Source organism: Leptopilina heterotoma, unplaced genomic scaffold (assembly GCF_015476425.1).
Source record: "Leptopilina heterotoma isolate Lh14 unplaced genomic scaffold, ASM1547642v1 Lhet_13, whole genome shotgun sequence".
NCBI classification, from domain to species: Eukaryota; Metazoa; Arthropoda; class Insecta; order Hymenoptera; family Figitidae; genus Leptopilina; species Leptopilina heterotoma.
The window spans coordinates 2,075,642-2,098,640 of NW_025110848.1; the positions used below are offsets into that span (position 1 = coordinate 2,075,642).

Here is a 22,999-nt window from a genome sequence, read left to right on the forward strand (position 1 = left end):
TTTTACTCTCTTTCTCTCTCTCGCTCTTACTCTTACTCTTTTACTCTATTACTTTTACTGTCTTACTCCCTTACTCTCTTTGTATATTTTTCTCTCTTTATTTCTCTCTCTGTGTATTTTTTCTCTCTCTTTATTTCTCTCTCTCTCTCTCTCTCTCTCTATGTATTTTTTATCTCTCTTTACTTGTCTCTATATTTTTTTCCCTCTCTTCATTTGTCTCTATATATTTTTTCTTTTTCTTTATTTGTCACTATATTTTTTTTCTCTCTCTTTATTTGTCTCTCCATATATTCTTTCTCTTTCTGTTTTTGTCTCTCTATGAATTTTTTCTCTCTCTTTATTTGTCTCTCCTCTCTCTATATTTTTTCTCTCTCTTTATTTGTCTCTCCTCTCTCTATATTTTTTCTCTTTCTTTACTTGTCTCTCTACATATTTTCTCTCTCTCTCTCTCTCTCTCTCTGTTTTTGTCTCTCCATGACTTTTTTCTCTCTCTTTATTTGTCTCTCTATATTTTTTCTCTTTCTTTTTTTGGCCCTCTATATATTTTTTTTCTCTCTGTTTTTGTCTCTCCATGAATTTTTTCTCTCTATGAATTTTTTTTCTCTATGAATTTTTTTTCTCTCTTTATTTGTCTCTATATATTTTTTTCTCTCTCTTTATTTGTCTCTCTATATTTTTTCTCTTTTGTTATTTGTCTCTTTTTTTTCTCTCTCTCTCTCTCTGTTTTTGTCTCTCCATGAATTTTTTTTCTCTCTCTCTTTCTCCCTCCACAACTTATCTCTCCTTCTCTCTCCCTCAATCCAAAATCACGTCAAGAAAAGACAATGGGGAATAAAGCGTAGGCTTTCCGCGCGGTGCTTATGTTTATACACTGTATATATAATATATATGTATACATAAATATATATATAGTAGTATACATTAAAAAAAAAATTTATATATGTATACAAGTGTATACAATGTACCTCTGGTGAATTGCAATCGTTTCGAATGTAGTTACGGCTTCCGCGCCTCCCTCGCGATCTTCTTCATGATCCCAACCATATCTGTATAGTTCACCTACTGCCAGATATTCTCACACAGGAAGTCGAGCCGCTGCGCAAGTAATACTCGCTCCTATATAAGAACAGCGAAGGTCTTGAGAATCACTACATTTCAGCCTCTGTATTCGTTCTCAGTGACACGGTCAATCGTCTTCAATAACAAATGGATAATCTCGTCCGGAAGGTAAGGAACCCTTTCGAGAGAGAGAAAGAGAGAAAAAAAAGAAAAGAAAAAAAGTACGTTTCCCCAATTCATCCCTCATATTTACCGTTCAATCCCCTTTTATACAATTTTCGCAATTTCATCATTACAAACTCAATTATTATTCCATCCGATTCAATGATCGAGAAATCAAATTCTCCCATTAATCTTCTTCCGATTCAACTAATTTTTTTCCCTTTTTTTTTTGCTTTTGTTATTAATGATTTTTTTTGGAGTTATTTTTTTTCTAATGTTATTAATGCAATTATTATTAATCATTTTTGTATTATTGTTTATTTATTAACTTGTTCCTTTTCCATTCTTTGTAATTCCATTGTTTTTTTTTATTATTTTTTGTTAAAAAAATGTAACTTTTTGGTCCTTTTTAATTTTTTTTTACTATTGTATTAACTTTTATCATTATTTATTAATTTATTATTATTCATTATTATTCATTATTATTCATTATTATTCATTATTATTCATTATTATTCATTATTATTCATTATTTTTTTATATTTATAATAGCAAATAAATAATCGCAATAAAAAATAATAAAAAACAAACTTTTATTTTTAGTTTGTTTTTTTATTTTTTATTGCTATTATCTTTTATTATTATTTGATACTGAATAATTAAAAAAAAAAATTATTTAGTCTTTTTTCTATTATTTTATTGTCTATTATGTTTTTTTATTATTACACTATTTTTTTATTAATCTTAATTTCAATTATAGTTTTTCATTATTCTTATTATTCTCATTTTCTTTTTTTTTTTGGTTTTTTCTTTATTGTTATTATTATTATTTACTATTTTTTTGTAGTTTCTATTATTTTTACTAGTTTGTTGTTTATTATTGTTTTTTTCATTATTGTATTTTATAATTCTCCATTTTTTTCGTATTATTAATATTCCAAAACGAATTTCCTCAATTCTATTACATTCTCATTTTTTTGTAATATTCTACATAAATTTTTTTTTTAATTTACAAATTCGAACGTACTTACAGAAAGGGTTTCCTGTGTATTAACGATAAAGTGATCCAGTGTGAATATAGTTGTGAATCTGTTTTACCGACTATGTGTGAGTGTAAATTTAAAAAAACTACCATATACATGTGACAAGTGCTCGAAATTAATAATTTTCCCCTCCCCCCTAAAAAAATGGGGGAAATATAATACAAAAAAGTGCATATTGTGTAAATAAATTGGATTTTTTTTTCTGTGAAAAAAGTGCGCGGTATTTTTAACATCATGGTGCATATATTTATATCTATATACATATAAACATCAATAAATAGAATGGGATTAAAAAAAAGAGTGACTTTGAAATTGTGCATTTACCATTTCGAACCACTCTTTCATCTAATTACTGCTCTATAAGGACCTTATTTCCTTCGGTCTTCAAATTTCTTCATAGTTGGAAATTCTACTAGAATTTTTTTTATTAACTTCCATAAAAAATTAAGAGGCAAAGAAAAGCGAAGTCCTAGAAATATATTTCTTTGATGGTTTTCTTTAGCTGATTTTTCCCTTCTCTTAATTGTTTTTTTTTCCTGTAAAAATTGAGGGAAAGAATTTTTAAAAATTCCTTTGGTGAATCTAATAATGACTTTTTTTTAAAGGATCTTAGAAAGAAATATCTTTATAAACTTTTAATTTTAAAACTCAACTTTTTACGATTTCACTCTAATTAATTTTATTTTCAGAAAATTTTTAGATTTTTAAATTAATATTTGCATATTTTCTCAATAAAGATGAAATGGTATTAAGAAATTTTCATTAGCAGAGTAATTAGTTAAAGTTCCTTTTTGATTAGCTATTAATTCAAATAAGTTATAAAACTTTTTCTAATTTTAGTAATTTTTCTCTCAAAGTTAATCAAAATAATACCACTACTATTTTAAATAAATTCTAAAGTTTTTTCTACTTTCTAGTAATTTTTCTTTCAAAATTTTTCAAAAAAGAATTTTGGACTACTAATTGAAATTTGTTATAAAAATTCTCCTAATTTTAGTTACTTTTCTCTAAAAATTTACCAAAGAAAAATTTTCACTACTATTTCAAATTAGTTGTCAAATTTCTTCTACTTTCAGTAATTTTCGTCTAAAAATTTAGAAAAGAAAAATTTTATAACTACTAATTCAAATTAGTTATACAATTTTTGACTACTTTTAGTAACTTTTCTCTAAAAATTTATGAAATCGAAAATTTTCAACTATTAGTTCAAATTTCTTCTGCTTTTAGTAATATTTCTTTAAAAATTTAACAAAACTATTTTTAGTAATTATTCTCCATAAAAATGCAGGAGAAAAGACTTTTGAATTCACTTACTTAAATTAGTTATAAAACTTTTCCTAATTTCAGTCATTGTTCTCTAAAAAAGTATAAAAAAAAACTTTTGCCATTAATTCAAATAAGTTTTTCTAATTTTAGTCATTTTTCTCTCAAAAATTATAAGCAATACAATTTAACTATTAATTTGAATTTCAGTAATTTTTCTTTAAAACTTTACAGAAGAATAAATTCCACCTTCTGAATAAAATAATTCTGCTAATTAATTATAATTCAATTTTATAGAGTAATAATCACTTTTTTTCTACCAGTTACTAGTTAATTTTTACTAATTACAAAAAGTCAATCACTAATTCAAATTAGTAAAAACTTTTACTAATTGAAATTTAGAGAGAAGATTTTTAGCAACAATTAGTTATTTTTTACTACAATTCAAATTTAGCAGAGAAAATAATATATAAAAAAATTTAGTTTAACAAAACAAAAAAATAAAATTTACACTTTTGCAGAATATTCCTTCTAAATCGTGAAATAAATGGAAAAAAAAATATTTGCCAATTACTTTTTTTTCCGCTCTTGTTGATAAATTGAAATTGAACGGGTAATAATTAAGAAGACAAAGCAATCTGTACTGAAAAGGGTATAAAAAGACAAAAAAAAAATACCGCACGTGACATAAAAATCCCTTTAAAATTAGAATAACGAGAACGAATTATCGAAAATTCGAACGAATACGTTACGTATAAAGTAATTCAGCATCAATCTGTTTAGAAATTTGTGTGCGTTAGCAACCCTCAATGGTACTTTTAAATATATATATATATAAAATTCTGAAACGCGCAGACAAACGTAATGCTATTGTTTAACTACTGAAAACATTTCGAACGAAGCGGGAATTTATTCCTCAATTAAACTGACATCACCTTTATATACGTACACATTTCTACATTACAAAACCTATACAATAGTAATGTTGGCAGTATTTTGCCACATAATCAGCACTCTCTTTGCTCTTGTTTTAAAAAAAGGGGGAAAAAAATTCTCCGTTTTATATATACAGAATTTATTTAAGTTTATTAAAACAAGGTTAATAAAAATTCTATTATCATCATCATTGTCATCATATACAATAATTATGAATTCAATAAAAAATTTACGAACTGTCGAAAAATGCAAGTAATTATATTTTACATTATCTACATTTTGAATAGATGAAAAATCAAGTTTATATAATGCATTTCATTTGAAATTTTAATATTTTACATTTCAATAATCAATGCACGTTTCAATATGGTTAATAATTCAAACAGTAAATTTCATTTGCATTTCCTCTTATCATTTCAATTCCAATTTTATTATTTATCTTCCGTTCGTAACCTGGGATCACTTTTAATCAATTAAAAAAATTTTTTAAATATATGTGAAATGCAAAGTATCATTTTATTGTTATTAAAATTATAAAAATTGTGCTTTAGGCATTTTTTTAATTATTACAGTGATAATTATTTGTACACTTTTTGAGAATTAAAGTATAATTTTACTTAATTGTATTATGTGGGTGATTGTGATCACTCTTCATTCCCCATTGTTCTCTATTTAATTACTTTAAAGTTTAAATATCTTTTTTAAATTTGCTTGAAACTTTTAAACAATTAATTATTCACTATTTTTCTAGTAATATAATTAATTATAATTTCTTTTAATCGAAATAATAATTTACAAAAACGTTTTCGAATGATCGATTGAAAGAATGTTTATTACTGCGAAAGAATTCTATTTCAAATAATTTTTTTATTACTCGAATTTTTATTTTTCCTAATATTCATTTTTTACGAATAATTATTAATTCAATTTCGCAAAAGGTTAAAAATCTTGTAAATAAATAATTGAATAATCGAGTAAATAAATAATTGGATAACAAGGAAAAAAAAATATTATAAAAAATTAATAATTAATATTAAAATAAATTGATAAATATTGAAAAAAATAATTTTCTAAAACGAGAGATAACAAAATAGTGAATAAATAATAGTAATGAAAATTTCTTTGTTTACTCTCAATACAGATAATATTGTCGTTGGTGGTAAACGTGGGTTTAGTTTACTGTGAGCCACCCTTAAATACGCAATACGGAGTACCTGGAAATTACGCAGGAGGAGGTAATGGTCATGGAACGCTAACAAACAGTTACGGTACTCCTGTTGGTGGCGGTCACGATGAGAATCAAGATTACATCGACAATCAGGTAACAGCGGTAATTAGATTCGATGTATATCAAACTCGCAATCTGTCGTGAATCCCTAATCTGTCGAGAACAATTGCACAATCTATAAATCCCGCAAACATAATTAGCTAATTAGTTGTAAATCCCAAAATAAAATTACATCACATGTAATTTATCACCAAAAATTTTAACAACAACAAAAAATAAAATAAATATTTATCACTTTTGTTATCATCACAATTTTCTGCATTCACAGTTTTTCTAAGGCTATCATATTGAGACAAAAAAAAGTATCAAAATAGTTGCGAAGCAACTTTTTTTTGTCTCAATTTGATAAACTTAGAAAAATTGTGCGTGTTCTCAACTATTTTTCTAAAACAGAAAAAGTAAAATTCGATAATTTGTTTTTACATTTTTGTAATAGTAATTTAGTTTTATATTCATCTCTCGTCTACATTCATTCAATTAATTAATTAATTAATTATTAACTATATTAATCTTCATATTCTTTCATTCATTCTGTCCGCAGTTTGAAGTTTGCTTTTGTGTATGCTTCTGTGTTTTTTTCATTAAAAATTGAAAAATTGAAAATATGGAGGTATTTTTTCATGATTCATAATAAAATAATATTAGAAATTATGTTATGTTCTGTTACATTTATTTACGAATTTCTTTAATTGCAAAATTATTCAAAAACATCAATAACTTCTTTTTTAAGTAAATATTTAATTATTATTATTTTTCCATAGGAATTAAGATTTTCAATAATTTTATTGAAATTTTTTTCAATAAATTTTTTTTTATAATAATTAAAGATGTTCGAGAGATAAAATAGTTATTTTATATCATAAAAATGTTGTTACTGTAACTTCTTCAAAATTATTTTCATATTCAATTATTATCAAAAATTTTAACTAAATTACATTTTTAAATAAATTTTTATTAGGAAATTCTACGAGAATTCAATTATTTACATACAAAAGTAAATTATTTATTGAATAATTGCACGGTAAATCGTTAGGTATTAAAATAACACCAAAAAGGATTAAAATAATCCAATTTAGTGTTATTTTAATCCATTTTGGTGTTATTTTAACACCTAACGATTTACCGTGTGAATGTTTCTTAAAATTTAATTCTTATGAAAAATGTTATTACCAAATTTTTAAATAATTGAATTATTTTCACGAATTTTAATAAAATTTTTAAGAATAGTTACATTTTTCAAGGAATTCAATTAAAATTTGATTAAAAATAATTGAATTCCTGTGAAATTTTTATTATTTATGAAAATAATTAAATTATTGAGAAGAATTCAACTACTTATAAAAATAATTTAATTCTATCAGAGCAATTATTAGCTTTTTTGAAAATAATCGCATTTGTTTCACAAATTATATTAAAATTGGATTGAAAACATTCGAATTCCTGTAAATAATTTTTTATTTATGAAAATAATTGAAATCTTGTGGAGAATTTCATTATTTATAAAAAAAAATAATAAAAGCCTTGCTAAGAATTTTATTAAATTTTTTGAAAGTAATTATATTTTTTCAGTAAATTTTATTATTCGTTATAAAAATAATTGAAATTTTGCGAAGAATTTTATTATTTACAAGAATAATTGATTTCTTACAAAGAATTTTATTATTCATGAAAATAATTTAAATCTGTCGGGGAATTTTAATATTTATGATAATAATTGAATTTTTGCGAAGAACTTTAATAATTTTTTTTAAAATAATTGAATTCATGTGAAATTTTTATTATTAATGAAAATAATTGAATTAATGAGAAAAAACTTGCAAAAAATTTGTAAATAATTGAATTCCTGTGAAATTTTTAATATTTATGAAAATAATTAAATGTTTGCGTACAATTTTACTACAAATTTTTTTAAATAATTGATTTCTTTTGGGTAGTTTTATTAAAATAGTAGAGGCATTGAAAATTATTGAAATGAGAAAAAAATTATGAAAGTAATTGAATTTTGAAGAAGAATTTTATTATTTATAAAGATAATTGGGATTTTGACGAAATTTTTTTTCAACTTTGAACTGAATTGAATTTTGTGATAAGAATTTTATTTCTTTTGAAAATAATTGGTAATTTCTTTAAAAATTTAATTTTTTTAATGTTTTTAGCTCAAATTCTTCTATAAATCCTTCATTTTTAATAATTAATTAAATATATATTGACAAATTAAACTAATTTTAGAAAATTTTAAATTATTCAAATTTTTCAAAAATCTAAGTTTATTAATATTTCTAATTAAATTCATTCAACATTGAAATTTTATAAAATTTGAAATTGAAACCGTTTGAAGTTCATTTATTTATGATAATTGTAATCGCAGCTTTTTTAAAATTAAATTAATTTTGAATTATTTAAGTAAAATTATTCATTAAATAATTTATAAGTATTTTAAAATAGTTGTTCAAGATTTAAGTTATTTAAAAAGAAATTATTGTCATAAATTAAAAAAATTGAACGTTTTGTATTATTTAATTTGTGGTTATTTCCTAGTTTATGAGGCAAACAAAAAAGACCCTAAATTCAGAATTTTTTTTATGAATTCTAAAAATTTAATTTTTTTCAGTACTTTTAACAAAAAATCCCTGACTTTTTCCTGAATTCCCTGTATCAGAATATATGATTATTATAGTTATAATAATATTAAAACTATATTTCAATTCATATTTTATTTTTATAAAATTATTTTTATTTAAAATAAATTTAAAAAATAATAATTTATTATTTAGGTAATAATAATAATTTATTTAAAATTTTTACGTTATATTGTTTTTAAAATTGCTAATTTTATTATAAAAAGTGAGTAAAAAGTTATTAGCGCGCGAATTGTTGCCAGTATAAAATTTAAAATATAAAAATTCCCTCTAAATTAGGTTACAAAAATAGTATAATAAAAAAAAAGTAAAAAAGAAAATTAATACATAAAATTGGCAAATTTTTCTCATTTCTATATATAAAGTGGAGAGAAAACTATAACAGTAAAAAAAGAAGTGAAAAAATGATAATAGTAAGGGAAAAAAATGATGTAATTCTTGTTTTAATCTAATTATGCAAATAAAAATGAATTTATCAGACAAATGAGATCTATAATGAAACGTTTTGGATAAAGGTGAGCGCGGGAGTGAAGGAAAAAGATAAGCGTAATTTTCCTTTTCTTCAGTGCTTTTACACAAGAGTGCATAAGCAGCACCTAATTATTATCTCTGCATTTAATATCCATAACCATTAAAAGCACAAAATAGCATCATGAATACAGTTAACGTAACGATAATTATAATAGCAAACGATCATCAATATATATACACACTGAGTAAAGTTGCTCCACTTTCCTTTTCAGTCACTTCTAATGAGGTTTTACCCTATATATGAAACTTGAATACTCGTCGAGAGTTACTTGCTATCCAAAACTCAGTCTATATATATATATATCTACAAACTATTCAATAAGAATGACGAGAAGCTTTAACCTAACCAACTGCACCTAATAACAAACTCAACTGACGTAATATCGTAAAGAGTTCTCATCTCCAAGATTCTGGAGCACGTCTTTTAATCAGTGGCTAAAGGTTGCAATAAACTGTCCCGTGAGATACTTTCTCCTCCATATGAGCTGGGATCCAATTTTTTTTTTTTCTATATTCTGTCGAAAAACATTGTCGATATCACTGTCCGATCTAATATCACTGGATGAACTAATACCATTGCTGTGATGATATTAGTTAATGATATTAGATTCCTTTCGTGATAGTATCGTGAAAGGAAGTAATATCATTAACTGATATCATCGCAAGGAAACTAATATCATCCAACTGACTAATTTACTAAACTGAGCAATATCACTAAATTATCTAATACCATAAAAATAACTAATTTCTATAAACTACATTTTTTGTTTTTAATTTAAAAAAAAATTTTTATTTTTATTTTCTTTACACCTTTTAGCAAGAAAACTAATATCATCCGACCGACTAATTTACTAAACTGAACAATATCACTAAATTATCTAATACCATAAAAATAACTAATATCGATCAACTACATTTTTTGTTATTAATTTAAAAAAAAAAAATTTATTTTTATTTTCTTCACACCTTTTAATTTGTATTTTTTTAAGGAACATATTAGTTTATAATAATAAAGTTAAAAATATCGATTGTATTTTAAAAACATTAACTAGCAACAATTCGCTCCCTTTTTTAAATATAATTAGCAATTTTAAAAATAATAGAACGTAAGAATTATTGATTGAAATATTTTTTATAAAAATAAAATATGAATTGGAGTATAAAGTTTTAATATTATTATAATTTTAATAATCATATATTCTGACATAGGGGATTCAGGGAAAAGTGAGGAATTTTTATTAAAAGTACTGAAAAGAAATAAAATTATTAGAATTTATAAAAAAAAATTATGAATTTTTGTGTCTTTTTTGTTTGACTCATAAACTGCGAAATTACCACGAATTCAAATACAAAACCTTCAATTTTTTCAATTTCTGACAAAAATTTCTTTTTAAATAACTTAAATCTTGAACAACTATCATAAAATAAATAAATTATTTAATGAATAATTTTACTTAAATATTTCAAAATTAATTCAATTTTAAAAGAGTTGCGTTTACGAATTATCATAAATAAATGAACTTCAAACTGTTTCAATTTAAACTTTTATAAAATTTCAATATTAAATGAATTTAATTAGAAATTTTAATGAACTTAGATTTTTGGAAAATTTTAATAATTCAAAATCTTCTAAAATTAGTTAAATTTGTCAATATATATTTAATTAAATTTTAAAAAATAATTTATTTATAAAATAATTTTAGTTAAAAACACTAAAAAAATTGAATTTTAAAGAAGTTACAAATGATTGCAGAAATTCAATTATTTTCAAAAGTAATCAAATTCTTATCACAAAATTCAATTAATGTTCAAAAATTACAAAATAATCTCGACAGAATCCCAATTATTATCTTTATAAACAAAAAAATTCTTCTTCAAAATTCAATTATTTTCAAAAATTTTAATAAAATTCTTGTCTAAATTTTAATTATTTTCAATTATTTTCAAATTTTCCTCGTTTCAATGATTTTCAATATCTAATATTTTAATAACTAAAAGAATTCAATTATTATTTAAAAACAATTTTTATAAAATTGTACGCAAACATTTAATTATTTTCATAAATAATAAATATTTCACAGGAATTTAAATATTTACAAATTTTTTATAAGTTTCTTCTCAATAATTCAATTATGTATTCTAAAATATTTCTATTCTAAAATGTAAATTCTTTATAAGATTTAAATTTTAAGAAACATTTAATTATTTAAAAAATAATTTACTTTTTTATTTATATAATTGAATTCCAGTAGAATTTTCTAATAAAAATTGATTTGAAAATGAATTCTAGTTTAAATTTTAGATAATAATTAAATATGAAAATAATGATTTTAACACTCGGTCTTCTTTAATTTTTATAAACCAAATAAATTTAATAGAATTAATTTAAGAAATTTTATTGAAATTGTAGACTTTAAAACTATTTGAATTTCAGCAAAGAATTCCATTATTTGTGAAATGTAATTGAATTCTTGTAAAAAATTTTTGAAAATAATTACATTTTCTCGAGAAATTTATTTTAAATTGTATTAAAAATAATTTCAATATTATAAAAAAATTTATTATTCATTAAAATAATTGAATTTTTAGAACGAATTTTATTACATTTTTTAAATAATTAAATTGATATGAAAAATTTTATGGAAATTTTAATTATTATGAAATATGAAGATATCAATCATTCCGAGTCGAAGACACGGAGTGATTGTTATCTTTATGTTTTATATCAATATTTTTAATGTTGATTAATTTCAAAAAGGTTTGAATTTGAAATTTTTTTAAATCCTAATTCCTATGGAAAAATAATAATAATGACATATTTGAAATATTTAAAAAAGAAATTATTGTTTTCGAATAATTGTAAAATTAAAGATATTTGTAAAGAAATTTAACAGAACTTTTTTTCAATAACACTTTTTCCTTTATTTTCTAAAAAATTTAAAAATTTTCAGTTTCATTTTCAATTAAATTTTCTAATTGACAAATATAATTTATGAACATTTTTTCCCTTTATTTTTAAAAAACTTTGAATTTTATTAAAACAATTGAAATTATAAATAGAATTGATGCAAATTATTTCCTTATGAAAATTGAAAATTTTTTTCCAAAAAAATATTAAGAAACGGGAATATCTAATGTTGTTCTTTCAAAAAAAAAAAAAAAAAAAAAAAAAAATGAGTTTGTAAACAATATTGTTATCGAGAAATAAAAATTATGCATAAAATGGGTGGTCGAAAAAATTACCATTGGATTTCTAACAGTCACATGGTGGAAAAGACTCAAAATTTTATTTAAAGTACGCAACTAAAAATTTCCAAAGCTGGCATACTACTATAGAAAATGGCAATTCTTCGTGTTTCCTTCAAAAAAATTTTGGCAATAATATTCATTATAGACTACTCTTATCATTACATACGAGTAGCCAATAATGAATATTATTGCCAAAATTTTTGTAAAGAAAACACGAAGAATTCCATTTTCTATAGTAGTATACTAGCTTTGGAAATTTTTAGTTGTGTGCTTTTTAAATAAAATTTTAAGTCTTTTATAGTTGCAAGAATGTAGGTTAATTGGCAGCATTTCTATTTTAAAATACTTATCAGTAAAAAATATTAGTTCAATGTTGTAGATTACACACAATAGAACAAAAAATAAATACATATGACAAAAATTATCTAATTTATAGTTTTTTCCTTTCTTAATAAGAAGTAGGAAAAAAATGTCTTGACTTTTAAACTTATTATTATTAATATTAATAATAATATTATTAATAATTATTATTATAATTATATTATATAATTATTACAAATATTATTAATATTATTACTAAATATTTTTTCAGTTAAAATTTATTTTAATGTAAAATTAAGTTCTTTAAATTGATACTATAAAAAAAATTGTATCTGGTACAATTTCTTCTTTTTCCCCAGGAAAAAAATAACATATTACTTAATAATCTTCCAATAACCGTGGAATTAAATTTAAAAAAAAAAATAGCTGTTCCTTCTCTCTTTGCGCACCTTCTTCATAACTAATGAGAATTACAATGCGGGCGTTTGCAAAGTTTCATCTAGTTTAATCTCTCCAATTATATGAACTTACCAGTAAATATTGTCGAGTAGAAAACATAAAAATTTTCCCTTAAGAAGAAGGCAAGGAGAAAAAAAAACCGGAGAAAAAAGGAACTAAAGATAATCCGACATTGTTATTGCGATACTGCAAATAGGACAAATCTTAGTAAACCACAAACACTAGACGCGACAAACATTTATTGCCGGTCGGCTAATCGTTCGGAGAATCTAAATGCTCACATTATGCAAGAATGTGCACTTGTATGCATCTCGTTTCACGAGCAAATGAGATGGGCTAGATTTAATCGTACTCTAAGAGAGTGCATCCACTTTTCTAGAACTCTGTTTCTTTGTCCTTCTTCTTCTCCTTCTTCATTTTCTTCTTCTTTTTCCTTTTCTCTTTCTTTCTTTTTTTGCTTTCTCCTTTTTTTCTTTCCCTTTTTTCCGCTTTCTTTTTTTCTTTCTCTAATTCTCTTTCTTTCCTTTTCCTTCTGTCTTCCTTTTTTTTCTCCTTTTTTCCGCCTCTTCTGCTAGCGAATTTTCCTAATTTTTTTCCTTTCTATTTCTTTATTTTTCACAAGAAAAAAAAGGTCAGGACGTTTTATTTAATTAGCTGTCGGTACTGGCAATCGAATCGTCAAAAGCAGCGTGCAAATATAGAAGACCAATTCAAATTAAATTTCCATTAAACTCGGAAAGGAAAAAAGAGGAAAGAAAGAAAGAAGAAAAAAAATCGAAAAAATTGTTTCGAATCCTGGAGAAAATATTTAAAAACTCTTTTGAATTATCAATATTGTATGTATATGTTAGGCTCAAAAGCCGAAAACGGCCAATGGCCGAAAAAAACAGCCAAACCTAGTTTTGGCAAGTGCAGTTTTGCCAAAACTAGGTTTGGACGTTTCACTTCGGCCATTGGCCGTTTTAAATTGACAAAACTAGTTTTGGCAAATCGACATTTGCCAAAACTAGTTTTGGCAATTTAAATTTGGCCATTGGACGTTTCTAATTGCCAAAACTAGTTTTGGCAATTTGACTTTTGCCAAAACTGGTTTTGTCAATTTGACTTTTGCCAAAACTGGTTTTGTCAATTTGACTTTTGCCAAAACTAGTTTTGTCAATTTGACATTTGGCAAAACTAGGTGAGGCATTTCAAATTGTGAGAAAGACCGCTTCGTTATACAATAGGAATATATTTATTTAAAAATGTGTCATTGATTAATATTATTTACAATAAGATGAAATTTCTCTAACAAAAATCCATTAATATTTTGCACATAAAAGTTAATTAAAATAACTTTTTTAACACTTATTTATTTTTACAAAGATTAATTTACCTTTATACAGACTAATTTACCTTGTTGACGATTTCTTATTTCATACACACAATCATTCAATACAGAAACAATATATAGACAGAAAAGAGTGAGAGACTACATGCTAATTCTAAACAAATTTCCTATTAATACGGCGGTCTTTCTTTTTCTATTCTTTCTTTCTTTCAATTTCTCACAATTTGAAATGCCTCACCTAGTTTTGCCAAATGTCAAATTGACAAAACTAGTTTTGTCAAAAGTCAAATTGACAAAACCAGTTTTGGCAAAAGTCAAATTGCCAAAACTAGTTTTGACAAAAGTCAAATTGCCAAAACTAGTTTTGGCAATTGGAAACGTCCAATGGCCAAATTCAAATTGCCAAAACTAGTTTTGGCAAATGTCGATTTGCCAAAACTAGTTTTGTCAATTTAAAACGGCCAATGGCCGAAGTGAAACGTCCAAACCTAGTTTTGGCAAAACTGCACTTGCCAAAACTAGGTTTGGCTGTTTTTTTCGGCCATTGGCCGTTTTCGGCTTTTGAGCCTAACATATACATAGTATACAAATATACGTATATACATAAGAAAATTGCTTTCAGAAAGTTATCATGCTTTGATAAATTAAAAACATCCATTTTAATTACAACAAACCGGGTTTTTATCACTAATATAAAAGCAGATGCTTTTAAAGTAATAGGATTTTATGAAAGCAAAAGTAGAAGAAGAAGAAAGAAGGGAATGAAAAAATACACCTACTCAGTTGTCGTATAAATATTTAATAAACAAATTTTTCCGAAAAAAAATTTTCAAGATAATTAAAATTACATATTTTATTATATGTGGAAAAAAATATCCGTTGCGCTCGATTTTGTTCTTTTTACAAAAACAAATTATTCATATCTGATAATGGAATCACATTAATTTTTTATATAGAGAATAGAATTAATTTAAAAAATAATTTTTGTTTCTTTTTTTTTAAATTATTTCACTTGATTTTTATAGCAGCTTCTGAATTATGTTGTATAAAGAAGATTAAAAAGAAGATATAAAATTTTAATATTGGATTAATTTAGTGAGAATAAGGAGAGAATACTTTTAAATATGAAATAAATTTAGGCGAACGTCCCTTCCATTTATATTGTTTTCTAACTTGAAAGATGGGATGTTCCATTGTTGAGTCATATAAACTGAGATAATAGCATTCTTTGCAGAAAATAGTGCATCCACTTTACGACAGACGAGCAGCTCTGTATATAAGGTATTCGGTGATAAAACTCGCTCGTGGATATAAAATTTTTATTGGTCAAGGAGAAACATTGATGTTCGAAAAATGAACACCATCGCGAAAAGTTTCGAATTAATCGCGTTAACGCCTATATAACAAATCCTCATTAGAAGTAATGTACAACCTTCGCACAATCTTAATATAATTTCTCTTCTTTTTTCAAAATTTTCTCTCCTCATCAGGTCTAAGATTGACTTTAAAACGTAAAAAAAATTTCTTTATTTATTCTTATTTCTTTATTTATTTTATTGCAATAAAACTCATTAATAAATCAATAAATAATTTAGTAAATAATGTAAGTAATTTAATAAAATAAATAGTAAAATAATTAATATTTAACCATTTAATAAAATTCAATAAAATTCAATAAAATTTGAATACAAAATTCAGCGCATTTACAAAAATTTCATTTTGTATTTCCTTGAACCTTTCACTGAATTCTAAATTAAATTATTCAAAACTAATAATTTTTTTAAATAAATATTCAAACACTTGTTATTTATTTTAACACAAAAATGAATATTTTAGAAATTTCAATTTCAAACCGTCTGATTGTTTAATAATTTCAAAAAATTATAACTATGACCCTTACGAATTTTTAATTATTTTATAAAATCTGTAACTAAATTTTTTGTCCAAATCAATGATGTATTTCTAATAATTTATAATTTTCAATAATATAAGAGAACTCAATTATCTAAATACAAAAATTCAATTTTTTGTAAAAAAAAAATGTAACAGTAAAACTTCATGGTTTTTTTTGTAAAAAGTTATTCAGTTGAATTATTAAAAAAAATACATAAACAAAAAAATTAGAAATAATTGGTTTTTAAAAAATTATGATAAAAAATTCTTAAAAATGTTTTCTTACAAATAGTTCAAAATAATTTTTAAAAGACAATTGAAATTAGAAATATAATAAATATTTTAACTTTTCTAAAATTTTCTTATTTATTATTTATTTTCTAAATAATTAAAAACTTTGCAGTAATTTTGTAGTAAAATGTTTGAAAATAATGGAATTTAAAAAGAATATTATAGGAAATTATTAGAAAATAATCAAATTTTTAATGAATTTTAATTAAAAATAAGAAAATACATTATTTCTGCAAAATTTAAATTAAATTTTTAGAAGATAATTTAATTTTTCAAAATTATGATAAAAAAAAGGTAAGAATAAGTTTTTTAAAAATATTCCAAGGTGATTTTTCGAAAATCATTTAATTACTTCACATAATGTTTGGATAATTTAAAAGATTAAACAATTTTCTAAGGAATATCAATTAAAGATTTTTGCAATGATTAATTTTTTTGAAAATTTCAATAATAATTCTAAACAATAAGTTTTTGAAAAAAAATTTATTTACATATTTCAATATCTATATATTTAAATTTAAAGAAAATATTTTACTGAATAAAAAAATAATTGAATTTCTTAAAAGAATTTTTGAAAAATTTTAAAAATTATTCAATTTTTTGAAAAATTGAAAATTATTTATTTCTTAAAAATTTTTTATATTGTAATTGTAGAAACTTTTGTGAATTTGAATTTCAGTTAAAATTTTTTACAATTTAAATTAGAGAATTGAAATTGAAATTAAAATTTAGTAAAATTTTTTGAAAATAATTGCATTTTTTACAAGTATTTCACTATAATTTTTGAATATCAAGTTTTGAAAAATTTTAATTACATAAAAATATGAAGTTATACGAATTCTCCAAAATTTCAATGATGAAGTAATTTTTTTTAATTTTTAATTTACTCTTTTTGAAGATAATTGAATTTTAAAAAATTGTAATACAAAATTTTAAGAATTAATTTTTTCAAAACAATGTAAGTTTTTTAAAATAACTGAATTTCTTAAAAGAATTTTTGGAAAAATTTAAAAAGTATTTAAGTTTTTGAAGAATTGGAAATGATTGATTTCTTCAAAATTTTTACAATACCTATAATTGTAAAAACTATTGAGAATTTAATTATTTTAAAAAATTTGCAATTAGAATTATTTACAATTTGATTTTCTAAAACTTGAAGGAAATACCGGAAAAAAATTATTTTTAATAAATTTTTAGGAAATTTCAATTATTTAAATTTTTTTATTATAAATTCGCAAAAATTTCATTATTTCAAAATATTTATTCAAAAATAATTTTTGAAATATTTGATTATAGTTATTTTTCCAATTAAAATTATTTACAATTTTATTTTCGAAAATTTGAAGGAAATACCTGAAAAAAATTAATTTGAACAAAGTTTTAGGAAATTTCAATTATTTAAATTTTTTTAATTATAAATTCGCAAAAATTTAATTATTTCAAAACAATTATTCAAAAATAATTTTTGAAATATTTGATTATAGTTATTTTTCACACTATAAAAATCGAAATAAGTAAATAATAAATAAATGATATATTTATTTATTTGTAACAAATAAAGACACCAAAAGAGTGGTATTTTGTGGCAAAATATTTTAAGGAAAGAAAAGTTTACCTAGAACAACGATAAGTTTCTCTAAAATAGCGAAAGCCTTAACCTGAAACAACTAAAAATTTTGCTATTGTATTAAAACTTGTAGGTAAATTTTTTTTTCGTGTTGGTTGAAAAGTCGAAAAAGTCGCATTTTCTGAAAAGTATAGTGGATGGAAAATAGTTTTTTCCGAATACAGTCGAAAAGAATACAAAAAGTCATATTATCCGTGGCCTGTTCTTTCCAAGATGGAAATAAACTTTCTGTCTTCCATTTGAAACGATAATAACAGTACATTTTTTTTTTATTTTTGGATTTAATTTTTATTCTCATCAGCACCTTTTTTTTTTAAGCACATTGTTCAAGCGTAACGAATTTTGTATACCTACCATCAATCTCCGAAAAAAAAGAGCGTTAGAGTGAATAAATAAAAATTCTGAAATATGATTACCACATGATCATTACCTTGAAGCAGGATGTGTCCATCTCAAATAAAACAATTAGACACAGAAACGAATTGGATATGAAACTGAAAGTTACGAGATGCTTCTTTGGCGACTTTGAAATAATGCGGCTTTTATAAGCAATCTCATGGTAGAGATCTCAAGAGAGGATACAAATTAATGTCTTCCACGCTATTATACCCCTTATTACATAGCTTAATTGGATTAATGATTTAGATGCACTTCGTTCCTTCGTTTTTGATACGTGATAGGTGATTGACTAGAAGTCGAGGGGCCGCGGAAGAAGGCGCATTTCTTGTTTCGCAAGCCAATGACATTTGAACTAATTGCATCATTCTCAGAAAATCAAAGAGCAATCTCTTAGCAAACGAAAAAAATATATATAAGTAATCCAGTTTCGATAGATTTAATTTTATTTTCTAGAGTATATAGAGGAGAATGGGTGCGGTTGACACGTTGTGCAGTTGGCACAAATGGAATATCGACGATTAGGATTTTAATAATTATTAACTATATTAATCTTCGTATTCTTTCATTCATTCTGTAATTATATTCAGTAAATATTCTTGTAGTCGAATAATTATTTAATAAATATTTTTATACTCAAATATTCAGTAAGTATTTTTATACTCGAACATTAAATTAAATTTGAATTTCGCGCCAATATAATTCCGTAAAATTCCGCCTAGGTGGCATGAAAATTCGCTCGTAAATGAGATGAAGTACAGGGACTATTACTCAAGTGTCTAATTAATTAAATATCTAGAGCAAATTCAATTCAAATGTATAAAATTTAGAGAGCTTTGAGTTTGTATTTATTTCTTTTATTTTTAATAATAATGACACTAATAATAAAATAATAATAATAATAATAATAATAATAATAATAATTATAATAAGAACCGAAAAAAGAGGCGAATATTGAAAAGTTGGTATATTTCTGTTTGTCAAACAAAGTTTGCTTTCAGCCAAAATCTTACGAGTTTGGATATGCAGTAAAGGATGAAGCGACCGGAAATGACTTTGGACGAAGAGAGACCAGTGATGGTGAAACTGTACGAGGGGAATACAGGGTTCAACTTCCGGATGGAAGAACACAAATAGTGACTTACACGGCCGATTGGAGGACCGGCTTTCATGCTGATGTCCGATATGAGGGTGTTGCCACATATCCCGACCAGTACAACACGAACAATAATGGCTACAATAACAACGCCCCTTCTGGTTATGATTATCCCGGAAACAACATTGACAACTCCTATAACACTGGTAAGTCAATTTTTCCTCTTAAAACAACCGAATGGCAATTTTCACCTCCAAACAAAAGCTCACCTAAAATAAATTTTTTTTTCTAACACAAATTCTTTTCTAAAATATTTTTTTTGTTAACAAAAATTTGGCACCAAAATATTTTTCTTGACAAAAAATTATTCATAAAATTATTTTTCTTAACAAAAAATTTTATCCATAAAATTATTTTTGTTTCAAATAAAAATTTCGTCAATTGTTTCGTTTCGAACTTCGTTCGATTCGAAACAATTGACAAAATTTTTAAAACAATTAAAACAGTTTAAAAGTAAATTGTCAAAAAAAAAATTCTTTTTTAGCAAAAAAAGAAAAATTTTGTGATTATTATTTTTCAATCCCTTGAAAAACAATTTTCGAAGAGTTAGAGGAACAAATTAAGTGGATTAAGTTTATATGTTTTCTGCAACAAGAACACAACAAAGTTTAATGCATTGAGACAATGGAAATTTCCGGGTTTCGACTGCGCCTCTATTGTTGAAACTTTATCGAGTGTATGTGTGGCTTTGATACAAGATCTAGCAACCAAAACACCATCCCTCTCCCCCCTTTCACTCTCACTCTCTCTCTCTCTCTCTCTCTCTCTCTGAAACTGAAAAGCTTGACAAGGACGAAGTGATGCATGTTTCAGGTAACAATGCGGGTTACAACAATTACCAGAACGGAGGCGGAAATTATAATGCTGGACCCAACTATAATTATCAGTACGGCTCCAACTCTGTGGACAACAATTACAACAGCAACAATTTCAACAGCTATGCAGGATATTCGAGTAATTCCTTTGGATCGGGGAGTCCAACACCTACATATGGAACACCAGCTTACCATTAAACGTTCAGATACTTCTTTAAAACAAACACTTCTCTTTTACCTCTTGTTTTTTTTCAATTTTTTGTCAAAAAAAAAAAATTCAATTTTCCATGGGGAAAAAAATAAGTTTAATTTCTAAATATATAAATAGCATCATCTACATGACTAGAGGAATTAATAATGAAATTCTCTCTAAAGAAAGTTCATTAACTCTTGTGATAATTTATTCTATTTTTGATTGCAACATTCTGTTTTATCCATATTGCCAAAGAAGACAGAATCAATCGAAAAGAAAAGAAAAATTGCTTTTTTTTTCTTAATTTTTATTTTTGACATTTTTTTATTCTGTGTTACATGGAAATAATATTTATAGAGAATTATCCACGTGCAACTATATATAGCTGTTAATTATGTACGTGAATTTATAAATTATTTTTACCATTTCTTGTAACTACGGAATATTTTCCGGAAAATTACAATACCTGTAGGGAAAAAATATAAAAGCAACATTTACTATTTACAAATTAGACTTTACAATTATGCAATTAATTTACAATTTACAGTTTAATTAAAATTACAAATATAATTTACTTGAGAAAAATAAAAGTATATTTGTCATAGAGACAACATTGAAAAAAATTATTTGATTGAAATAACCGATTAATTGACTATTATTAATTAATTATTGAATTTAATCAAATAATATTTATTAGAGTCAATTAAATGGTTCAGTTCATATTTGCTTCAAATACTGAAATTATTGATTCAAATATAATTTAATTGACTCTAATAAATATTATTTGATTCAATTAAATATTTACTTGATAATAGAAAATTAATCGGTTATTTGAAGCAAATAAATTTTTTTTTGTCAGTGCAGTAAGGGATTTATTTTATTCAAATAAACTTCTATTTGTTTTAAGTAAAAATTTTAGTCGACGAATATAAAATTTTTATTTAAACCAAACAAAAATTTTTGTTTTAAACGAATACGTAATTTTGAAGACTCTGAGTCAAATATATCAGGGTGTATAATTTAAAATTTAGAAATTGCAACTTTCGAATTATAAATTAAAATTTAGAAATTACAATTTACAAATTAAAATTTATAAGTTACAATTTTCAATTTACAAATTAAAATTCAAAAAATTGCAAATTAAAATTTATAAGTTACAATTTTCAATTTACAAATTAAAATTCAAAAATTGCAAATTAAAAGTTAAAGAAAGTGAAACTTTCTACAATTAATAATTTTATAAATTTATCTCGTTTACGAGCGAACTTTCATGACATCCAGGCGGAAATCAACCGAATTATATTGGGGGGCGATATTCTAATTGAATAAAAAAAAAGCGAGAAAGTAAAAAATATATCTGCTTTCTGTCAAATTTTACTACTTTTGTAGAGGAAATTTTTACTTTGAAGTAAATTTTCAAACTAAAATTTTTATTCCAATTACTATTATTTTCAAAAATAAATTTTCGAAAATATATTTTAATTTACTTTTGAAATAGTAAAATACCACCGGAAATAGCAAAAAATTGTCAGAAATTGCAGATCATTTTTTAATTCCAATTAATTAATTAATGTAGATAGTAAAAATTACTTGAAATTTTTTCCCTCAGGCAAAAACCAGTCTTGTATAAATAACATAGATAATATTTTTACATAAATGTAAAAATTCTTCCCGTAAGTTTAGAGTAAGTTTTTGTAACATTTAGCCTTAAGGCACTGTATATGAATACATAATCATTAAATCTTCTTTGATATTATGTAATATTGTTTTCATTTACAGTTTTTCCTATTATTATTTTCCCTACTTTATTTACCGTTTTTATCTCATAATTATTATTCGACAACTTAAAAAAAGAGGAGCAAAAGCAAAAAGACAGTAGAAAAAGTTTTTATTCTCCAAACATTAATTATTATCATTAAATTAAAAAAATACGTTTTGTTTGCTATAATTCAAATTTTTTTTTTTATCGATACAAATAAAATCTTTTTCCTTCAACTAATTTCATATATTTACTCAATTTTATATTTGTTTAACAACTCCCATTGTGAAATGATAATAGGTTCAAGCGCATTGTTTTTACGTATTTTTTTATGAACAAAAAATAAAAATATTCTTTTGTACCAAAAAAAAGGTTTTCTTACTAGAAATAAATTCTATTACAAAAACTTAAAAAATAAAATTTTATTTCAAAAATTTAAAAACTAAATTTTAATATCAAGGTAAATAAATTATAACAAAAAATTAAATATTTCTTCTTATATGAAAACAAAAATATATTTTTTAACAAAATATATTTTTAATATATTTTTTTTTATTTATTTTTTAATGAATGAAAATTTTAAAAGTAA

General features: G+C 23.4%; 1 protein-coding gene across 1 annotated transcript; it reads left to right on the forward strand.

Moving 5' to 3' along the window:
• The first annotated feature begins 946 nt into the window (after positions 1–946).
• LOC122512912 (pro-resilin-like) lies at positions 947–21,019 on the forward strand. The gene is made up of 4 exons (XM_043629057.1): positions 947–1,227; positions 5,605–5,784; positions 19,489–19,789; positions 20,457–21,019. The coding sequence occupies exons 1-4, from the start codon at positions 1,207–1,209 to the stop codon at positions 20,654–20,656; spliced, it is 702 nt and encodes a 233-aa protein (XP_043484992.1). The 5' UTR covers positions 947–1,206; the 3' UTR covers positions 20,657–21,019.
• The last annotated feature ends 1,980 nt before the right edge of the window (positions 21,020–22,999 follow it).

What these genes read in the sequence shown, in the direction of transcription:
- LOC122512912 (XM_043629057.1), top strand. Translation starts at nt 1,207, where the DNA reads ATGGATAATCTCGTCCGGAAG. An exon ending in TGGATAATCTCGTCCGGAAG is followed by an intron (nt 1,228 to 5,604) that starts GTAAGGAACCCT and finishes CTCTCAATACAG; the next exon opens with ATAATATTGTCGTTGGTGGT. An exon ending in AAGATTACATCGACAATCAG is followed by an intron (nt 5,785 to 19,488) that starts GTAACAGCGGTA and finishes GTTTGCTTTCAG; the next exon opens with CCAAAATCTTACGAGTTTGG.